General features: G+C 37.8%; 2 protein-coding genes across 5 annotated transcripts; both read left to right on the top strand.

The window, feature by feature from the left end:
• Window positions 1-5,347: 5,347 nt before the first annotated feature.
• Window positions 5,348-10,229, top strand: LOC118339980 (four and a half LIM domains protein 2-like). The gene is made up of 5 exons (XM_035677818.1): window positions 5,348-5,503; window positions 6,258-6,432; window positions 7,078-7,247; window positions 8,411-8,597; window positions 9,726-10,229. Exons 1-5 carry the CDS (start codon window positions 5,348-5,350, stop codon window positions 9,875-9,877), a joined length of 840 nt encoding a protein of 279 aa, XP_035533711.1. The 3' UTR covers window positions 9,878-10,229.
• A 2,598-nt stretch (window positions 10,230-12,827) lies between these two features.
• On the top strand, window positions 12,828-21,502 carry cunh7orf57 (chromosome unknown C7orf57 homolog). Of its 4 annotated transcripts, none has more exons than XM_035677631.1 (9): window positions 12,828-12,954; window positions 13,629-13,665; window positions 13,866-13,931; window positions 14,083-14,256; window positions 15,954-16,047; window positions 16,842-16,971; window positions 17,713-17,777; window positions 18,072-18,172; window positions 18,349-21,502. In XM_035677631.1, the coding sequence occupies exons 2-9, from the start codon at window positions 13,662-13,664 to the stop codon at window positions 18,405-18,407; spliced, it is 693 nt and encodes a 230-aa protein (XP_035533524.1). In that variant the 5' UTR covers window positions 12,828-12,954; window positions 13,629-13,661; the 3' UTR covers window positions 18,408-21,502. The 4 variants fall into 4 exon arrangements, with proteins under 4 accessions (XP_035533524.1, XP_035533523.1, XP_035533526.1 ...); XM_035677630.1 differs by having other exon boundaries at window positions 13,866-13,952; XM_035677633.1 differs by lacking the exon at window positions 13,629-13,665 and having other exon boundaries at window positions 12,834-12,954.
• Window positions 21,503-23,181: the final 1,679 nt, after the last annotated feature.

Here is a 23,181-nt window from a genome sequence, read left to right as displayed (position 1 = left end):
ATTATCCATTAAAGGCAATAAAAACCCCAAAATATAAAAACAAAAACAAAAAAACAAGACTGTAAAGAAGCAAAAACACTGCAGCTATTAGACATAGTCCCGAGAGTCTGATGGCACTGGTTAACTTTATAAAGTAAAATCAAACAGACACATTCATTAAACCATTTTATGTACACCTCCTTTGTCTTCAAGATTTGCTAACCCAGTGTCACACAAAATGAATTTCAAGTTATAATGTCACATGCAACATTTTATTTTGTGGGTACTGAAGAAGCATGGGCAGTGAAATGCAATTCTTAATAAGATACTCCATCCTATGCACTATAGAGTACAGCCAGTTTTCATTCCTTTATTTTTAGAAAGAGCAAATTAGATAAATATAGTCGATGTCATGTGCCAAGCAGACTATATTTCTAAACTTTTTCTTTAATGAGAAAATGGATGGTGGCATGGAGAGACATCTGACAAGAGGGAAAACACCCCAATGGGAGAGTCATGGGCAAGCTATCTGTGTCTGTAGTTTCCCAGACTTTTCAGCATGTTAAAAACACTCAGAGTAGCTGCGAAAAGACGACAAAAGAGAAAATCCCAAGAGTCCGCAAGAGTGGGTGATGGAAGACATCACGGCAACAGAACCTGGACCAGAATCGACAATGAGCTACAAGAGCACAGCACAGGAAAGCAGGACACAAACTCCACAAAGGAAAGTAACATCATAGTTGGGATCGAGGATTCAAAAGATACCAAGGCCTCACATTGTCTACTCTGCAAAAGAGATCAAGTGAGTCAAGTGAAGCACAACAAATTGGACACCAATCATAGCTTGCAGTGCATCGGCACCAATGTCATAGAGGAAGTAAACCTAAGCACAGAGATTACAACAATGGTGGGACCCACCCAACCTCCCAGTTCTGCACCGCACCAACTTCCAGGAGGCAACAGGAGATCGTCATCCAAGAAAGGACACGGTTCTATAAAGTTCTTCAAGTTCCTAAAACGCCTCTTCACAACGGAAGTATCAGCGCACTGTGACCCAAAACAGCACAAACATCTGACCATCCCATCCGACATCCCACCAACTGACCGTACCTAAGTTCTGCACCAGCTTTTTATCTTTTAATACTCTTCAAAATGTGGTGTGGTCTTTTCAACATAGATTAGCGTATAGCACATAGCATATCTAAGTACAGGAAAGGAGAGAGTTGACTCAGGTTCCACCCACACTTGCTCAACTGTTATTTACTCGAGCAGCCATTTTAAAAATCCCACTTTCAGGACCTGCAGTTCACCACATCTTGGCAGTGCCTGAAAGTAGGCATCATGGCAGGATGCGTTATCACATCCTTGGTGTTCACAATGGCTATTAAGGTCATTATTTAAGCCTCAAAATGGGTTGTGGGTGGACAACGGGGTTGACTCTGATCTGATCCCTAATCTCAGAGCTTACATTTTTGTGTTCACCATCAGCAAGAAGACTCTTGTGTTGATGATGGTTTTTTAATGAGAGGGTTGAGAGAGGGGTGCAGAGTGCTTATAGATATTTAGATTCAAAAAATGTGCAGAAACATGGTTAGATTTGTCCAAAGTTTAATGTTCCGAATTAGGATGAAAGGCATTCCCAAACTATCTGCCAATGACTTTAATCACTGGCTATCATCTAAGAGGCCCACAATGACTGACAAGTGACAAATATGAAAATATGACTGCTCTGCATCTGATCAAATGTCCGATCAATAGCAGCCTTTGTGTTTTAGCTCATGTGCCTTATTCAATTAGCTCAAAATAGGCAAAAAACAGAGCATCGCAGGATATTCAGGGAACCATCCAAACTTTCCAGAAAGGTTTGTGTTGCGGCTCCTCTTCTTACACAAGACTCATTACAATAGACGCTGTCTCATTGTTGGAAGTAGTGGAATGTGAAGGGAGGGAAGATTGCTGCCAGCCGTGGTTTGAAAAGGCTGCAGCTGCCAACCATTGGTCCAATCCAGAAGCAGCTATCGAATGCACCAATCACTGTTTCATCACCAACACACATACACACTCACATTTGTCTATCTATTTATGTTTTTTTAATCTGTTTTATCACTTTATTTCACTTTACTTTATTATTTGCTATATCCTTTTCTTATTAGGTTTAATCTTTTCCTAATCCTGCCTCCAGTGTTTCCTCACTACATATTGATTTGTTTGTGTGAAAGGTGCTACACAAACCTACCTGACATCCTATCCTTTTTTTTTTTTTCTACACATGTTAGAATTTGACTTAAAATAACTGAAGTTGAAAGATACTGACACAACCAGGCAGAGGAGCTGAAGCTGCAGAATAACTGTGACCTTAAAATCCCCACTTTAGGAACACATTTTTGTTTTTATTTTAGTTTATGATCACACACCCAAGTATGATATCAGGTCTGACAGCTTGATATCACAGAATAATTATTTGTTATGTAAACATCTCAAAATCCTATGACATGCTTTTTTTCTTGAGATTAGACGAAAACAAGAGTCTAATAACTCGTGATCACAGACATTTTCCATTCCATTATATTTATATGTCTGTCTGTTAAAAAGTTTAAGAGTTCCACATTTTAAATGGGGATTTCTTGGGATTTTGTCTTGAATTATATAGCAGTCTAAATATAATCTGACCTGCCCACTCTGGTCACACCACTGCCTCCACCTTCCTGCCCCAGTGTGGGTCACATTTTTCTCTAATTTTAAAAGGCAGATTGACTACAGCGCTCAGTAGACACCTCTGGTCCCAGTCTGCAGAGACAGGCTCTTCATCTGACACTCAGGCTGCACTGATCGGTGAGACTTCTTTCCTTACTTTTCTGTATTTATGGTTCTCTCTCATCCATAATAATTTTAGGGATGTTTGGTGATTTTATTCCTGCTGATCTTCTATGTCCATGTTGTAGTTTCTGACAGTTTTGTATCCTAAATTCTTCATGATTAGCTAAAAATAATCCAGGTTTCTGAAGAGGGTTGGAGGATTATTTGAGTTGCTTGAGCATGTTTTTGAAAGCAAGGAAAAGTGGATGAAGAACTAATCTAGGCTGAATAGATTCTCGAGTAGATTTAATTAACTCAATTGAGAAGATAGAGTGGTATACTTTGAAAATAAAGGTATACATAAGGCTTTAAAGGGGTGAAAATGGCAAAAATATCAGTATAGAGGGTTTATAGCAAGGCATTAAGAGGGTACAGGGGGGTAATAGAGGAATTAAAGTGGTATGTAAGGTGTAGAGAGTAGGATAATGGGTTTAGGTAGGGGTACAGGGGTTTATAGAGGAGTATGGATGATTTATAGAGAGTACTTAGATGGTAAAGAAGGTTTGTAGAAGAGTTGGTTTAGATAGGGAAAGGAGATGGTTTATAGAGGGTTTTGTGGGTTTTATAGGTCACAGAGGGTTTTATAGAGGGAAACAGAAAGATTATAGCGATTACAAAGAGTTTATAGGGGAGTGTAGAGGGTTAATAGATGGCTACAGGGGTTAATACACTGTAAAACTTGACAACACATCTTAATAAAAGTTATATAAATCTATCCTCCAAAGAAATTGGAGTCACTCATTCACTAAATGTAAGCTATTTAATGTTTATTAATCATCATAAGCCCATGTTTGCATCCAAATAATTCTTAATGATCCCCCAAAGTGTAAAGATACCATTTTAATGATCAATTAGTTATAAATTGTTTTCATTGTCAGTTTTGACAGGTCATTACCTAATGATTAGTTAATTTGTTTTAGTGGAAGAAAACTGAGTAAATTCAATTTGGTGGTAACATTTATATAAAGAAGATGCATTCAAGTGACTTTATTCAGATGAATTCTGTTCACACATTTTGAATATGTTTAGAAAAATGCTGCATATGGGTGTAACTTCAGTTAACTGAGCGTAATTAATACAAATTAACGTTATCTTTACTCAAATATATTTCATTCGTAAATTGTTTGATTTAAACAGTTTAAGGCAAGCGGTTTCCTCAAACAGTTTGAGTTGAACTAAGTAATCAGGCTTTATAGTGTAAAAGAGTCTAGAGGGCACCAAGGGTTTAGAGAGGGGTACAGAAGGCGTATAGAGGAGTATAGAGGGTACAGGGGGTTTAAAGAGGGGTTCCTACAAATATTTAGATTTAAATAATCTACAGAAACATGGTTAGATGGTCAGTTTTGTCCAAACTTCTTGCAAATTAAGATGAATGGCATTACCAAACTATGTGCCAATAACTTTAATCACTGGCTATCATTTAAGAGTCATGACTCACAAGTGACAAATGTAAAAATATGAGTCATCTGATCAAACGTCAAATCAATAGCAGCCTTTGTGTTTTAGCTAATATGCCTTATTTAATTAGCTCAAAATGTCTTCTTGTTGCTTTATATCACTGGATATTAATACCAAACTATCAAGCTGGCAATGATAATAATCTCAACTGTCTTGTGTGGTGTCGGTTTGGCTCTATTAATCTAATCAAATGTACATTAAACTGGCCCAGAAGAGTGTGATTTTCCCATTTGAAGACCTTTCTAGTTGTCTAAACAGGTTGGAAGAATTGATTTTCAGAAGTTGCATGTTTTGATTTTATGCTGCAATCCTACATCTTGAAGTAATATTTAAACCTCTAATAATGTTGTTTGCTCACCAATAGCCCTAAAAATCCTCCTCTAGCTGAATTAAAGTCTGCAATAGATAGATTCTTCTGCGTTTTTGTATGTTGCCCCTTCTTTGTTTGACTCCTCTGCTCCTCCTCATCCACTTTATCTTCATACATTTATTCTACTTTTCATCCTTTTGTCTCTTCCCTTTCCTCCTTATGGCTTAATTCTCCTCTTCCAAATATAATCCCTGTTTTTGGTCTTTCATTCATTCACGGATGGTGCCATTTAATTAGACCTCCTTAGACTCAGATTTAGGATCTTTTAGAGCAAGTAAACCAGATTTAAAAGTCACATTATGTCCATTAATAAAGTGAAGGGGATTTACTATACAATGTGTGGCCATTTGGAGGCTATTTGTGACATTCCTCAGCCTAATTATTTGTATGTAGTACTCAATTGAGTTGTCAGGAAGTTCAGAAGGGCTACATTCTGTACCTGGTGCATGGTCATGGTCATGAAGGCATGATATAATTTACTGGAACATGTGATACTGAGATAGTACTATAGTGCTTCTGTAGAAAAAATACATCTCTCTAATTACGTTAAGTTTAAAATTTTGGAGGCCAACTAATGTTGGCAATGTTTTCACTGTAATTACATCATCTTTATAGCACCGTTCTTGAATGTCTTTATATTTTATCTTACAGGACAGAGGACTCGGAGAGGAGATTTCAGCCACAATGGCTGACCGCTACGATTGTACAGAGTGTAATACTTCCTTATATGGGCAAAAGTACATCCTGAAGGAAGAAAACCCATATTGCATCAAGTGCTACGAGACACTTTTCTCTTTCAGCTGTGAAGTTTGCCAACTGCTTATTGCCTGCACCAGCAAGGTACATTTTCTTACCAATATTAAGTCAGTGAAAGTCAATATCTTTCAGTTTCCACAACCATATTTTCCCATTCATGTTTGCAGATGACCTGAAACTTTGGAAGTCACAAAGGCAGTTTACTACCTTAGTTACCCACCAAACATACATCACATATCAACCAGCATGAAAGCATGCTTAAAATGCAATCTCAAGCTTAATGTACTTGTTCTTTGACACTAAAAGAAATATAATATAATCTAACATTTTCAAAATACAAAAAGGCCATATTTTTGATTAATTTTGAGGTTATTTTAATGCTTAATGCAGAATACATTTTTGCTGTGCAGCATTTTGTCATTGACCTGTGTGACCTGCAGTTATGTATTATGGATCAAAATCAGCCCACCAGGAGTTGAAATATGGTCACTTCCATCATTTAGTACTGAAAATGTCATAAATGGATTCAGCATCCTAAATAACCCCCAAACCATGCCTATATTGTCCAAATCAGCCAATAAGTTGCTTTGGGGTTCTGGGTTCACAATGGGGCTCTGTTGGCTTTCAAATAGACTAAAATAGAGTTGATCTTTTTCATGGAAAATTGAATACAGCAGAGGCTTTGGTTGATGGTGCTGGGATCTTGTCCTGGTGTTTAAAGGGGGAAATTGTATTTGAAATCTCTACTGATATCTTAACTTCTTCATTGTTGAAATGTTTCCATAGACCAGAAGAGGCAAATGCAGTAACTTAACAGTCTCTGTCCCTGACTCTGCAGGATCTGTCATACAAGGACCGCCACTGGCACAGCGAATGCTTCCTCTGCATTAAGTGCAGCCGATCTCTGGTGGATCGACCCTTTTCCACCAAAGAGGACATGCTGATGTGCATTGAGTGCTTCAGCAACGAGTACTCTGCCAAGTGCCATGCATGCCTGAAGACCATCATGCCAGGTGAGGAGCGGTGTTGTGATTGTTACACTATTCAGTACATTGAACAAGTTATTTGAGCAGAGATTGGGTCAGTGGACATGAAGTATGGATGTTATGTCTGCGTCTGGAATCAGGGTGTGTCATTTTGTTGATTTCAATGTTCCTATTTTTAGTATTTTCAAAAATTAAATCAGCTTAGAAACCTCTGAGGTGCAAAGATATTTAACTTCAATGTTCGACTGTATACTTGTAAATGCTATTAGGCAGCTGGGTAGCTGTACAGTCTTTTCTTAGATCCAAGTTAATGTTGAACTTTAACAGAGCTCACAAAACATCATCAAATTGCCATTAACTGTAAATGGTTTAGGCTGATCTGAATGCCAGTAGGATAGTAGGACCTACTGTACATGTAATCATTGACGTAGACTGAGGCAAATAATGTCTTTTCACTTCTCTGGAAAACTTCAAAATTGAAGACGTGTTGAATGATGACAATGCTGTGTTATTACTGGGTTGTTACAACCGTGATAGTTTAAGTGAGCTGGAGGAGGATGGGCTGTTACATTTGTTAGTGTGAGAACTTCTATATCTTTCTTCCTTCTCTTTCCTTCCCACTCTCACACTCTTTTTCTGTCTCTCTCTCTCTCTGCCCCCTCGACCCACCAGGCTCTAAAAAGATGGAGCATAAGGGCAACAGTTGGCATGAGAACTGTTTCACCTGTAACCGTTGCCAGCAGCCCATCGGCACCAAGAGCTTCGTGCAGAAGGAGGGCAACAACTACTGCCTGCCCTGCTATGAGAAGCAGTTTGCCCAGCAGTGTGTCCACTGTAAGAAGGTAAAACAGCTCACTGTGATTCACACGGATTTTGTTTTCCAGTGTGTAACATTTAGGAGAATCTAGAAATTGAATATAATCTTCATAGGTATGTTTTCATTAGTGTATAATCACCTGAATATAGGAATTGTTGTTTTATTACCTTAGAATGAGACGTTTACACCATGTTGAACCACCATGTTTCTACAGTAGACACTGGTTCTAAATAGGGTCTTTCATTTGTTTGCGGTTTGTTTTGTGGCCGCTGTACTTTCTCCTACATGTTTGGAAGGCGAGTGGTATTCAGTTGGTTGCATTATGCACTTGGCCATATTGGCGATTTCGCTAATATTTCTATTAATTGGTGCAGACCTATTGTGCGTTTAATGCTTGTGATGATAACCATGAACCATGATTTTCCCCATAGACATCCCCTTAGTAGCTTTAAAGTTAAAACTCAACATTCATTGAAGTACTATGATGCTTACCCAGGACTCTTATGGATGCACATTTACATCAATTTGAAAGATTTCTGTGTTTACTGGAACTTAAATTTGAACTAATGGTACAGTTATGAAGAAAACATACAGTGAAGGAGGGAAGAAGACACATATGTATGTTATATAACAGCTCGGGGCAGGAAACAGATGGTCAAGCAGGCAGGGATCGGAGGCGTCTTTTTTGTGCTAAAAGCTGGTAGGTGAGGCAGCAGTCATCTGGCTCGCCTGTGACTAAGCTAAGTGACTAAGAAATTAAGCAGCATGAAGCTATACATACACGTGTAGGAGCACCGCGTCTTTAGCAGTTCAACACCAGTACAAACAAATCAAAAACAAACAATTGGCCTTTTTATTGTTGAGAATTGTGAATATATGCAGTCAGGGAATCAACGTTAATGTTTTACCTTCAAAACAGTAGTAAAAAAGCCTTTCAGCCACATCTCATGGTTTTCATTGTAAATTGCCGGCACTAACAGAGACAGATCTCCTCTTCCTACACCACCAGCTGCGCTATCTTCATGACTAAGCCAACGTCATCTGCTGATGAAGACCATGAGATGCAGTTGAAAGCTCTTTATCCATCTATCTCTTTTAAATCGAAATGTGCTAATAAACATATTTGCTTTTTTATATAAATAACCTTTAATGAACAATAGAAACGACATATGACACCATATCTTTCAGCCCATCACCACTGGAGGAGTGAACTACCATGATCAGCCCTGGCACAAGGAGTGCTTCGTTTGCATCGGGTGCAAGCAGCAGTTGGCCGGCCAGCGGTTCACCTCTCGGGACGACTTCGCCTACTGCCTCAACTGCTTCTGCAACCTGTTTGCCAAGAAATGTGCTTACTGCACCACCCCGATCAGCGGTAAAGTTTATCCTGCACTTGCGCCCAGAGTAGGGCCTTTGAAAGTTTGTTACAGTACTTTTATATTTGTTTTTAATGGAATCTTTTAGGCAGGCAAATGTCTTTAAATTTTTACCTCTGGGATGTTAATTGAAAGTCACTAAAATCAGCTTGCTGCCAGTGAATTCACAACATTTCTCTTGTTCTGCCATTTTGTAACCAGCCTTTTTTACTGCAATGATGTCAAGTTTGTTGACATTGAAATTAGGACTGTTGGACTTCATCCAAATGTCATGTCCAGTCTCATCTGGCTCCAGACTCCTTACTTGCCACACACTTATCTAATTCATTCAGTGATTCAATTAGAATTCAGTCTGATTTTCACAATATGCTAATTCTCCATAAACTGCTACACGATTCCAGTAAGTTGCTGATGCTAAGAAGTAGATACAAGTTTGACTGGAAGCGAAAAATGTCTTAATCATTGTCCCCTTGTGTACGTTTATATCGGTGCTCCAGCAGTTTAGTATTTTTAGTAAAGAGACTTGCAAGAGACAAATTTTGGAAATATAACCAATAATCATAGCAAATTCTAAGTTTGCAACAAAGGTGTTGTTTTATTGTAAATTTTCATCTACAAGCTGAGATAACTGACATCTTCAGGGTTATTTTTTAATTGTTTTTACAGACTGAACCATGACTAGTAAAGTGAACCTAATGTGTAAAAACAGCAGTTAACTTCAGTCAAGATTTGACCCTGTAATGTTTGAATTTTAGACAATAAGAACAAGAAAATAAGTCTTACACTGTCTAATGCTGCATACTTTTTGGTCAGAGGATGTTCATCTGAAACAAATGCTAGCAAAATAATCTTAATTAGATGTGTCAAAATTCTTAATTTGTCCTAATATACTGAATAAAACAAGGTAGAAACACAGTCCATGTAGCATTGCAGTGTGACTTTGGAGAAGATCTTAACTACGAGTAGTATAAATGACACCTCAGCATGGACTGAACTGTTCCCAGATCATATGCTACCCTCTGCATCCAATCACCATCAATTACAAGATTATTAAATTACAGAGATCATGAGACTGTTGCGGACAAGCTCATTTTGTTCATGGCTCCTCTTTATTGCTTTTATCTCAGGTCTTGGGGGCAGCAAGTATATCTCGTTTGAGCAGCGCCAGTGGCACAACGACTGCTTCAACTGCAAAAGGTGCTGCGTGTCTCTGGTCGGCCGAGGTTTCCTGACGTGCAAAGATGACATCCTCTGCCCCGACTGCGGCAAAGACATCTGAGTGATCTCCAAAACCGGAAAAGAGTTGGCTGCACTGGCAGTGTTCTCCTAACTTGACCTTTTGATTCATTATCATTTATTGGTTTCTCGCACATTAACCTGTCCTTACCGCTGCAGTGATTTCTGCATTTGCTGACGATACCGTGTTTCATATGAATGAATTGAACCCGTCATTCCAAAATGTAGTTGTTTCTGTAAAAATCTCTCATTTTGGAATGAAACTGTGTGTGGCATCAAAATAACGACTTTCGATATTTATATATTTTACAGCATATTAAGAGCATGTTGTTTTAATGGATGACATTGTGACTGCAATTATTCTTAACAGAGTTAATCTGATACTACTAATACTGTTTATTCTAATTGCATAAATTCTGTTTAATCAAGTCTACATCTGTTGAGCCTAATAAACATCTTTCAGATTTAATTATTGCCTATTGGCCATCACTGATGCAATGTCATTTGTTTTTTGGTTTGTCATAAAAACACTGAGAAAAAAATACCCGGAGCTGTGATAGCAACACAAAGTGGCATTTAAAGACAGAAAAAACTCAACAGCTCAGTGGTAACAATATTATTATGTTGAAGCTGAGTCAGTTCAGTTATGTCCCAAAGGAAAATGTGCATTTAAACCATCATACTGTATAATATAGAGACAACTACTCAAGCATGTTGGTACAAGTATAAAAGTTTGTTAGGTTGTTAAACATGAGCTGGTCTGTATCCTTTCTCTTTGATAATAATGTAGAAATTAATGCTGGTAATTGATTAATAAATGCTCATGGGTCAGTTAGAAATAGGTTCTTTTTCACATCAGAATCAGAATCAGATTTATTGCCAGGTAGGTTTTTACACATACGAGGAATTTGTCTTGGTGCAATGGTGCTTAAAATATACAATCACACAAAAATATACAAGTCACACAAAAATCACACAAGAATAAAGTACTTTTTAAAAATATAAATAAATAAAGATAAGAAAGATAAGAAAAGATAAGAAAAGATAAGAAAAGATAAGACTTTAAAAATATAGGGTGGGTATACGAGTCAGGCAACTCCAAAATTCTTCTTATTTATGATTTATGATTGATCTATAAAGCATTAATAAATTATTTACTAACTATTGGTAGTTGTCCCCACAACACTGAACAAACACATTTTCCGCAATATGGGTCCTGAATGGGACCAAAGATCGTCTCTTAATGTTGTAACGGCATCGGTATTAGAAAGACCTCTCACTCCGTCCCATATCAAGATCGACTCAGTTCAGTTTAACAGGCTTTGTTGGCATGACATTACACAACTACTACTACTACTACTACTACTACTACTACTACTACTAATAATAATAATAATAAATTAAATGGACAAAAACCTTGTAAATACAAATAGTTAAGAAAATATAATAGATAAATGTAATGGAATAATAGTATGTAAGTAATTAAGTGATAAGTAATTATCCAATCAAATGAAGTAAGTTACAAACAAATGGATGGTGTCAGTAGAATATTACGACGGAGTATTAGGGCCAGACTAAGAAAAAATATATATTTGTGGGGAAATTACGAGAATAAAGTAGTTTTAATGAGGAAAAAAGCTCGTAGACCTACTATTATGACTTTATTCTCGTAATATTACGACTTTATTCTCGTAATGTTGCGACTTTATTCTCGTAATATTATGACTTTAGTGCTGGTAATATTATGACTTTATTCTCATAATATTATGACTTTATCTGGTAATATTATGACTTTATTCCTCGTAATATTACGACTTTATTCTGGTAATGTTGCGGACTTTATTCTCGTAATATTTATGACTTTATTCTCGTAAATATTATGACTTTATTCTCGTAATATTATGCCTTTATTCTCGTAATATTATGACTTTATTCTGGTAATATTATGACTTTATTCTCGTATGTCATGACTTTATCTCGTATGTTATGACTTTATTCTCGTAATATTATGACTTTATTCCTGGTAAAATAATATGACTTTATTCTCGTAATATTTATGACTTTATTCTCGTAATGTTGCGATTTATTCACGTAGATATAATTATGATCTTTATTCATTCGTAATATTACGACTTTATTAACTGGTAATGTTGCCGACTTTATTTCGTAAATGATTAATGACTTTATTCTCAGTAATATTAGTGAACTTTATTCTCGTAATATTATGACTTTATTTCTCGTAATATTATGACTTTATTTCTGGTAATATTATGATTTTCTCCGGTAATGTCATGACTTTATTCTCGTAATGTTATGACTTTAATTCTCGTAAATATTATGAACTTTATTCTGGTAATAATTATGACTTTATTTCTCGTAATATTATGACTTTATTCTCGTAAAGTTGCGACTTATTTCACTAGACCTACGTATTATGATTATTCTCGTATATTACGACTTTATTCTGGTAATGTTGCGACTTTATTCTCGTAATATTATGATTTAATTCTCGTAATATTATGACTTTATTCTCGTAATATTATGACTTTATTCTGGTAATATTATGACTTTATTCTCCGTAATGTCATGATTTATTCTCCGTAAGTTATGACTTTATTCTCGTAATATTAATGACTTTATTCTGGTAATATTATGACTTTATTTCTCGTATATTATGACTTTATTCTGTAATGTTACGACTTTATCTCGTGACCTACTATTATGACCTTATTCTCGTAATATTATGACTTTATTCCGTGGTAATATTAAATGCTTTATTCTCGTAATGTTATGACTTTAATTCTCGTAATATTATACTTTATTCTGGTAAATATTAGATTTTTCTGGTAATATTATGACTTTATTCTGGTAATATTACGACTACGAATCATGCCACATTGACACATTGACGACAGAACAGCCACGAACCTCTCAGCCTACAAAACGACGTCAGCGTTCCCCCCGCGTCACAGACGATCTTTGGGTTTGGCGTACCGGAAGTCGGCAGCAGGTGCCACCGGAAGTGTGCGCGGTCCATCCCCGTCTGCAGAACAAGAGGAAAGCTAACCGGCGACAAAAAGCCGCTCAGATAAAACAACTAAACAACAAACAACCCACCTTGTAAGATATACGATGTTCTGCCAGTGTTATCTTCAGCTGCCTGCGTAAAAAGTAGAGTTGTTCGCGACGTGAATTCAGTTATTGTTGGATAAAAAGACGCTGCTGCTGCTGCGGCGGCTAGTTGAGTTTGCAAGGCTTTGTTAGCTGCATTGGCTAAATTAAACTGTGCTGCAAAATATATAAAAGATACGTTTATAACCTTTCTAACATCTTGTGCTTTCGTGTATAGACTAATACATTGCGTGTGTGTGGTCAAACTACATTTTCACGCCAGTTAACGTGCGTGTATAAGTGTGGTCCTCCTCTTTTTTTTTTTTTTTTACCTCTTAAATGTCCTTTTTTTCTTGTTTTATGAGCTGTTTCTTTAATTATTAGGTAGTATACCGTGTTTAATGTGCACAAATGGTGTTAATTGTGTTTAAAAAAGCATCGTAGTTGTTGTTATTTCGACGCAAAGGCCGCAGTCAGGCCGCTGTGCTTCATAAAAGACAGACAAGGCCAAACTCCCATTAAGAGGAATGATGGTTTAAGAGGGCGTTGCTGTTAGTTAACCTCCTTAAACTGCTTCTTTCACACAATCTGCTGTCTTTTATCAGTGTTTTGGGCTTTTTTTTTGTCATGCCATATCATATACTAAACAATTATTTCTCCAAAATGTCTTTTAATGGTTTTAGGCTACTGCCCTTCTCTGTCCATTGTGGTGGAAGATGGGTGAGGAAAAAAATGAGCAAAACTTCTTTGAAAATAAAGAATTTAATGTGCAACAAGTGTTTATATTTAAAAAACAACTACTGCTAATTCAAACCTTCATTCATGTCATATCTCATATTTGCTAACAAGCGAGGAAGCTGTAAAATTTCTACTTTACTGTGCACGTAACGCACTATAACTGTATTGCCTTTGTTCATCAGATTGCGTTGAGTCTTCAGCTGAAATGAATGCCGCTGTACCCAACCATCGAAGGACCAAGCCCGGTGGTAAGGACATAATTAATTTTAGTAAGTATTTACATGTAAGGCAAGCTGAAAGTAAACATTTCTAGAACTTAATATAGGTATTTTTACCTTAAATACATGCGTTAGGAGCCACGTAGTAAAGCAAGGGGATGTAATTCTCACATCATTGCAGGCATAAAGCCCGGGGTTGTGAACTCTGGTGTTACTGGACCGACTTCCCAGATCCCTGGTCTGTCCCAGAGTGCTGATGAAAGCACTCCGGCGGAGAGGGTCAGCGGGCGGCGAGTTGGGATATTTGCGACGGACTCAGACTACGTCAAGCTTGCCAAGGGGGGTGGACACAAAGGTAAATGTTTGTTTTAACTTAAAATGTGACGTTTTATCATTCAGGGCCTTTCATGACAGACTTTAAACGCTTACGACAAAAGATTCTGCTTCAATATCGGGTGATTTCTTGCTTTGCTGCAACAAAAAATGTCTCCTTTCACACGTTTAGATGAAGAAATGTGACAAGCATCCTCCTGTACAGTAAACCAAAACAGTGGAAGTCTGTCCTCATATTTTAAAAGTAAAAAACACATCCCAGCTGATCCGTTTGATGTGGCTCAGCTCTTTGAAATGCAAATCTTGAACAAATGGCCCACCGTCCCACAACATGAAAGACAGGGATCCTGTGCATTACGGGAAAACATAACAGCCCCTTTTGTTTATTGAAACTGCAACATCGCTGACTCCAGTTATCAGGGGAAAAGCAGTTCAGAGTTCAGTGTTGAGTTCCACATGAATGTTTTATGCTCGTCAGGATGGAAAGCCGGCTCACTTGGTAGGAAATGTCTGTAAATGTTCGCTGTTACGTTTTGTTTTATGGGTCGTAGCTTCCATTGTTATGGCTGAAATTGTTTGTCATCTCACATCATTGTTTGTTTGTTTGTTTGGAAAAAGTGCAAAAGGGCTGTTTTAAATTGCCCCAAGGTGAATTTGCTCTGCACAAAGAGCATACAAGAATATTAAAAACCCTGCAACAACCATATATGACAGCGTATAATAATATTCAGACCATGGTAAGATAACGGTGCACATTCAGACCGTATTGGGTGCAGCGGATCTCCCTGTGACCATGTTACCCTCTGGCTGCCTCATGAATATTTCTCGAGATCTGCCCCGTCAAGATGAACTGATTTTAGTGGTCAAAGTCACTGCGACCTCCCCAAACACGTTTTTCTCTGAATTGGCGATGTGTCTGACTCAATTATTCATTGAGGCCTCAAAAGAGGTTTTTAGTCTGTTTTCACATGACTGCAAACAACTGTCATTTCTTATCCCGATTATTTTTCAATTTACGATTAATAAAAAGTAAAAACTTTATTACATTTCTAATTAGATACTCAACTTATTACTTACTCATATTTGGTTTTTTCCTTTTATGAAGAACCTGTTTCCCACTAAAGACTTTACTTAGGCGGCTCACCCAGGTATTTTGATGCCCAGCGACCCATTTAATCATTTTATAGAGAAAGAGAAACACAGAACAAGAGAAACAGACATAGAGAGAGAGAAAAGTGTTATCTGGTACGGGGGGTGGACCCGGTAACTCTTTCATTGCTTTCCATTGCAACCCTGCCTCATCAAACCCCTTCAGAGCTTCTGTTTTTCTCATATGAACTCAAATAAATGAGCAATAAAGCAAAAATAATTAAAACAATACACGTTTTTATATCGTCATACTGTATATATCGGCATTTCCTACAGCCTCAACTGGAATCAATAGAACTTCCATTTAACCAAAGTGGAAATAATATTTTTCTGCTGCTGAGTTATTTTTGTTAAGCACACTTCACTGGAGAATAGTGGGCAGAATAAAAGAAGCCTACTGTGAATTCTCACATATGCTGCCTCAAAGACAGATTGTAAGACTTATTTAACCCTTGAGCTGCATAAGACTGCAAATCAGATCTCAAATTGTGCTTTTAAAGGTGAGATTCAGTGCAATGCTTCACAATTCCTGGCAGTGATTTGAACACTGTGCCCCCCCTCTCCTTGCAGGGCTGTTGAGTCATGATGTTGATGCTGATGATGACAAACCGAGGAAGATGTACAATCCACCAACTAGCTGGTTTGGTGGTGATGAGTCAAAGAGGTAAGAAGTCTGATGAGACACGAGTAAGAAATCTAACATGTTTCACGATGTGATTAAAAAGCCTTAAACGTCTGTCTGTTTCCTACCACACCGCCTGTCTTCCATTATGTTGATCAGTGTAGAGGAGGTTGCAGGGTTCCTACGCAGTATGGAAAAGTATGGAATTGGATTTTAGTCATTTCCAGGTCTGGATAAGTGTGACAAAATATTTGAATTGCCCCTGTTCTGTTTTCTAAAATATATAATTCAGAATTTCTGTTTTCGCACAAGACTCACTTCCACAGCTTGCGTGTCTCGCCTGAAACATCTACTTGACAATATTAAAAGGTCAAATAGGAGTACTGTCGTAGTATTTCTTTATTATTATTATTATTTATTAACACTCTTAAGGATCCAAGTCTTCAAGGTGTAATTGTGTTATATCGCGATATCGTACGCCGTGCAACTGAACGCTGCCTCTGCGTCTGAACGTCACAGCCTGCAAAGCTCCAAGTGTTTTATAACTGAACCAAATCCACGCGGCAATATCTTTCAAATGCATATTTCCATAGCATACGAAGTCTGGAAAAGTCTGGAATTCTGAAAGGGAAAATGTGTAGGAACCCTGATTGTTAAACAGATATGAAGCTCATTAAAGGAAAAATCTGATGACATCATTTATAATCCACATGATCCTCCTAAGGGCCAGATAAAGCAGCTGGCAAGCGTACGGGCCACACCCAGCATTTCCCAGAATGTGATAAGTGGCTCGCAGTGATCTCACATCGTATGTCACCGTGGTTTTGTGCTTACAGCGGAAGCAAAGCAACGTCTCCCGACAGCCAGATGAAGGCGGGCATGCGTACTCTGGCTGCACCGTTTGGCACTGATAATGGTTCATCCTGGGAAAGAGAGACTGATAGATTTTCCCCTGATAAGGAGAAGGTGAATGGACCAAACTAGTCACCCCCAGCATTGATACGTTTCGATGTCTTTCATCCTTTTAATATTTATTTATTTTTTTTTACATTTTACCATCACCTTTTCTTTTGTCACCTGATTTTGCTCCATCGTCGCATTCGCAGTTTGGTTAAACTTTTCATTTTCTGCCGGTGCTTTGGCAATGTGATAGCTTTTAGGAAACATTGATAAACGTTTCAGGTAAAGTACATTTCATACAATCTTCTTTTTCTTTTATATCAAAGTAACTAAAAACCTGGTGTTTTCCAAAAACGTACGTATGTGCGTGTGTGCTACGTATTTCTTGGTAGACTTGTGGAGGCTTAAAAGCAGTAAAAGTAAAAGTTGCATACTGTAATTGCAAACCTTGTTTAAAGGAGGAAAAAAATGCATAGAAAGCAACAATTTTTACTGCTTTAAAGATGTTATGTGTTGGATATCTTCCTCACATGAAGTCGTATTTAAAGGGGAATGTACATTATATCCGTCAGGTTACAATCTGTTAAATATGTAGCAGAAAGTTGAGACGCCGGTTTATTTTCATACCAGTTCTTCAATCATTTTCCTTTCCATTTATATGAAGTTTTCTTCCATCGTTTCATCCTTTGCTCTGTTACTTGCCTGTATATTTGTCAATAAAGTGAATCAGTCACATTTATTTGTTTAATAATGCAGCTGCTGCGTTCAGCTTGTAACAACACAAATAACCTCTTTTCCGTCCCACAGGTGTCTCCTGATGGCGTTGCCAATCAGATGGAGGGTCTGTCCATGGCCAGCAAATACAAGAGAACGTGAGTAAATCCCATCTAGACATCTAAATATAACCACTTTATTGATATTTCTCTTTATTAACTCATATTTTTTGATTCCCATACCATTCACTTAAACGTAATACTTTTAATAGTAGTGCTGCAATGAACGATTATTTGCAGTATCGATTAATCTGCTCATTATTTGTTAATGTTGACGATGAATTGATCCTCAGTATGATTAATTAATAAATGAGAGATGTGAAAGCCTCAAGTTCTTTCTTTTCAGTATCAGGAGAGTCATACTGATGGTTTTGTCTCCTGTCGCCTCTTCAGGTGTTATGATAAGAAGGCTCCACCGGTGAGCATGTCCAAGCTGCTGAGTCATGGCTATGTGGAGGAGAAGAAGAAGTCTTCTAATGACGACGATGCCTCAAGTACGATATTTTCAGGTCTTTTCATTGACCCTTCCTAAGGGTACGTAGATATGCTATGTGCTAGGCTCACATTGGAAAAGTTGGACCCAGAAAAGGTTTGAATCTGCGATGATTTATTGGAGTTTCGGTGGACAATTTTCTTTGCTTCAGATGTTGATGTTTGCTTTGTTTTCCAGGTGTGACTTCGGAACAGACGAGCACCATTGAGACGGAGGACGTGGACGAGCTGGAGTAGTGCGCGCAGGTTCTCGTCTCAAGGGTTGCAGGGGGGTCGTCCTAACACTGGTTCATGGTTTCACAAATCCACGAACACGTCACTCCGCCCCTCTCGGATTCACTCACATTTATTGTACATCCACTGACTGTTAGGTTTTGTACTCATGTTTATGCAAAGGTACTGTCCTCTATTTATTTGCTTTAATTTGTAAAATAATTGACACAGAATTTGTTGAGTAGATGTGTCAGTGCTCGTCGTATTTTTTTTCTTTTTTTTTCTGTATTTCTCGATTTGAAAGACGAGTTGTTCGCAGGGCAGGAAACTAACATTTTGGGTCCTCAGAGGCTGGTTGAGTGAAAACTAATTTCACCAACCAGTTTGATTTTGAACCCAAAATGATGCCTCAAAGTGGAGCAAAAGCTTAAATTCACCTGCTTGTGGCTGGTGGCTGGTGTTAGTTTCCCTACCTGGTTGTATGAAGATCGAGTTAGTGAACTTTAAAAGTGTTTGTGCTAATGAAATGTGGTTCCAGTGACGTGACATATTATTTGTTTTGACCTAGGGCTCCTGCTCTCTGAACGGGATGTTAGAGGTTTGTGTTTTTGGCTGCGGGGGTGGATACAGTCATTCGTTTAGACAGCAACCCTGCAGCTGTGACCACATGCCAAAGTGCATACTGATGGCCACAGCCGCCACGGTTTGTTCGTTTAAAAAGGGGCCAAAAGTGATTTTTTTAGGTTGCTGCTCTGCAAAAGGTTGCTATTCCCTCCTATTCCCCCTACAATATTGTTGTTTTTGAGTCCGTAAAATCAAGAAACATGCATCGTTTTTAATTTTTAAGAATGCCTTTCGTCCAATAATCCGAATAAAATGCCTCGTATTAAAAAAACTCTAAAACTAGTTTTACTAGTTGTTTTAGATTTTGAATGCCAGCAGGAGCTACAAGTTACTCTTTATTAATTAGGAAGCTAATCAGTAAGTCAATTACAATGCCAAGTGTTTGATGCCAGTCCAAATATGTCAGAAGCTTGCTAATAATAGAACTAAATTGGGTCTATTCTGCATGTTTAAGCCCTTTGGTGCCTCGTTCCCATCCAGCCTAATAACCAAAAACTGGTGCAACAGATAAAGCTGGGGAATTTAGGGGAAACGGCCACCTTCAGCAGACTGACAAGCTGAAAGTCAAGTCCGGTGTAATTCCCTGTGAAGATTAGGGCGGACGAGTTTTAAAAAGTGAGTTCTGAACATGCCAACCAAGCAGTTTTTCCCTGCTCATGCAGTGTTTTGACTTTGTAGACATCAGTAGGAGAACTTAGTGTTAGTGCACTGCCTGGTTACACCAAACCCTCCATCTCATGACGTGTTTATCCATTTTGAGTTTATTCTGTTCAGATGAGAGAAATGGTTACTGCGGCAACGTTTTTGCAACTTCAGTCTTGGGAGCAGTGAAAAGCATTTGCTGGTGGTTTGAGTAGTTAACAAAGAAAAGGCACAAGAAAAAGCAGTTTAAGTTACTTGATCAAAATGCTTGTAATTAGAAAATCACAGTTTTTACAGTAAATTCTCAAAAGTAATCAAAATGCCTAAATGTAAGACTCTAAATACTTACATTTCTAATGTAAGTGTTTTAAAATTAAGGTCTTTACTCAAACATTCTCACTTAAAAAGTCTTAAATTGAATTCACAGAAGTCTTAAGTTATGTTAGTTATAGAATTTTATTTTTTGTCTAAAATGACGAATTCGTTTAAAAAAAAAAGATATTTTAGGCATTTAAAAAAAAAAGCAGTAGTACGTGAAAATTGCACAAATAGTTATGATTTAGTTTTAATTTTTTGTACAGTTTTTGATTGGTCAGATTTGGATTGGACATAATTGCAAGGTAAAGCAGAATTCACAGGGATTTGTTGGATTTGTTGTCACAAACGCAGCTTCCTGAAGGGATTGTTGACTGTGAACCACGACCCTTTAGAAACCAAATGTCTCCATTTCTTTGCTTTGTGCAGTTCAACTTTTATTGTAGATTAGTTTGGACAATAGCTCACAAAGTTGGTCTTAATACCCCCCCCCCCCCAAAAAAAAAAAAAAAAAAAAAAAAAAAAAAAAAAACCACAGCAGAGAGTGGAAATTCTTCCATCTCCTCTGCTTTGGTTGTGTGGTTGCGTAAATAGCTTGACTGTCTAGATAGCTTCAAAGAAATGTCTGACATTTGATGGACAGTTTAGCCTTGAGTCATTTAACACTTATAATTTTTTTAGCCGTTACTGTGAACCTGATGGTGACAGTAAACTCCTAATCCTACAGGGACGTTTGTCAGGTGAAGAAAATGCTCTTAAAATGAAAAGGATCAGGATGATTTATTTGAGTATAACAGCAAGATTAAAGCTCCGAGTTTGTCCTATAAATCCAACACGTTCGTCAGCTGCCTCTCAAAAATGATGCCGCAATACCAGACCCCTCATTTGAAAAGAATTTACTTTAAAACTCTTACAACAGATGTGTCGTGTTCAACATATTTTTAGGGGTTGTCACTATTTTCAACACACTATATTTAAGCAGTGATACATACTTTATCTGTCTGTGGTATTTAAAAGTGTCAAGTGTTGTCCGAACTAGACGCTTTATTGTGTTTAGTAACACTGGAATTTATTTTGCTGTATGAAGAATGGCGAATGTATCATCTTTTGATATTGTTTGCTTTGAAGAACGGGTTTATTTTTATGACCTGATGAATATTCAGGTGCAGTATTAACAGTTAAAAACAGTGTTATCATCAAGTTTCTTCCTCTTCTTCCAGTGAGTTGGTGGCATATCAGTTTACAAACCAACAGCGGGAACTTTTAGTGGCTTAACTCTGCAAAGTCCTCCCTGAAGTCTTGTTACTTGTATGTCTCTTTCCCTTTTGCTTTTTTTATCTGCAAGTGGTATTAGTTAAGATTCTCAAATGCCAATGTACCAGAGAAGACTGAAGAAGGCAGCTTTTAGACAGAAGATCCCTCAAGTGTTTGTAGTGAGGAGAAATCCACCTGACACAACTCAATGTAAGACCCTACTTATCTTGATGACTGCGCACAGACTCTCAATGATCATTTAAATAAATGGGCATGTGCATGTACTTGTGTGCTGTTTTTCTTCTTTTAAAAAAAAAAACATCATTGCGGGAAGGAAATTGTACTTTCTAGTTTGAAATCACTCGCACATGATAGTTTAAGTTTTCTAATGACCATATTTACATAAATTCATTCAGTCTAATGTTGAAACCATATTTAATTAAGCAAAATAAAGAACTTTGTGTAGCGTGAAAATAAAAAGACAGTAAAGGATAAATTAACAGTCAGTGTGTAGGATTGTGTGGCAGCTTCCATGGAAGGCGACCTGCAGCGTCTGAAGATAAAAACGTCTCATTCTAAGGTAACAAAAATGCAACAATTCCTATTTCAGGTGATTCATACACTAATATAAACATACTTGTGAATAATATAATCCATTTCTGACAGTAGATCCTCCTAAATGTTGTTTTTTTTAAAGAGAGGAACCAAAGGAAGTAAAGAATTAAATGAAGTAGAAAGGAAGGAAACAATAAATTACCTAATTAAGATTTTCACTTAAAGCCACATTTAGTAGTGACAAACATTTCGTGGCCACCGTTCTTTGGAGCTTTGATAGGGCTGAAAAAAAGGCAGATCCGACACAATTTGAGCCCGAAAAAGTTCTGTGCCTGTGCCCAAACCACGGACGAATTTTCACTTCAGCAATTATAACAATTTAAATAGTTTATTACACATTAAACATTGTGCATATAATATTAACTAATTATTAAAACAAATAAATAGCAAATTCACTCCAAAAAATTTAACATATTAAAAAATATGTAACTGATTCTGTCCATCTATCTGTGAAGTGAGGAAATTGATCTGTATTTATAACCATTTAACCTTTAACATGTAAAAATGTTAACTTCCTATCTCATAATTTTGATTCAACATGTAATGTTTTTTGTTTTTTTAATAATTTTTAACTAAAAACAAAACAAAAGCACAATCTTGGCAGAAATGAGCTTCCATATATTCCATTATAATGAAGCACTTCATAAACTTTTACTATAAGATGTAACAACGACCAGTCAGGCCTACAGTGAGGCAGGTGAAAACACACACACACACACACACGAACACACACAAAAAACACACACACACACACACACACACACAGGGAGCATCTTCCTCTCCAGCCAGCAGCTCTTTGCACGGAGCTGCATCCTCACACACAGCACACAGCCGCAAACAGCGACGCGCGCAACGGCGCAAAAAAACCAGCCGCTGATCGATCCCTGTATCGGAAAATAATCCATAGCCGCATGGTGACGTCACGCCGCTGATCGGTAATAGTGGCAGGGCGGGTAGGTGGGTGGGAGGCTGGGTGCCGCGCGGACGCCAGGGGTAGTTGAGTGCATTGAAACCCCAACACCGGATAAGAGAAAGAAAAAAACAACAACAATATTGCACGAGAAGTGTGTGGACGCGCACGGGACTGTTGTTTGTTTTGTTTATTTGTCGCGTCGCGGCGCGTGGGAAATGTAGTAGCTGTCACCGCCGCCTGCAGGAGGAGGATGGATGCGTAACAGGACGGATCGAGCCAGCTGTGGCCTGCTTCTAACAGCAACATCTGGCCGGTGAGTCGCACACACTGACAGCCGCAGCCGCTTTTCCAGCAGGCGGGTTCGGTTTGCGTGAAGCCGACACGGAGAGAAAGAGAGAGGGGGGAGGCTCGGTTCCAGTGCAGCCGCGCTCCCCC

The sequence above is a fragment of the Morone saxatilis genome, unplaced genomic scaffold (assembly GCF_004916995.1).
Source record: "Morone saxatilis isolate NCDOM2014 unplaced genomic scaffold, NCSU_SB_2.0 Contig6, whole genome shotgun sequence".
NCBI classification, from domain to species: Eukaryota; Metazoa; Chordata; class Actinopteri; family Moronidae; genus Morone; species Morone saxatilis.
This window is presented reverse-complemented; position numbering and strand designations above follow the sequence as displayed.

Bases quoted from the DNA above. Each gene is read 5' to 3' on its own strand.
- cunh7orf57 (XM_035677630.1), top strand. The intron at 16,048-16,841 runs GTAAGAAGTCTG...TTGTGCTTACAG, and splicing joins GGTGGTGATGAGTCAAAGAG to CGGAAGCAAAGCAACGTCTC. The intron at 18,173-18,348 runs GTACGATATTTT...TTTGTTTTCCAG, and splicing joins TAATGACGACGATGCCTCAA to GTGTGACTTCGGAACAGACG.
- LOC118339980 (XM_035677818.1), top strand. From the start codon at position 5,348: ATGGCTGACCGCTACGATTGTACAGAGTGTAATACTTCCTTATATGGG. The intron at 5,504-6,257 runs GTACATTTTCTT...CTGACTCTGCAG, and splicing joins TTATTGCCTGCACCAGCAAG to GATCTGTCATACAAGGACCG. The intron at 7,248-8,410 runs GTAAAACAGCTC...CATATCTTTCAG, and splicing joins AGTGTGTCCACTGTAAGAAG to CCCATCACCACTGGAGGAGT.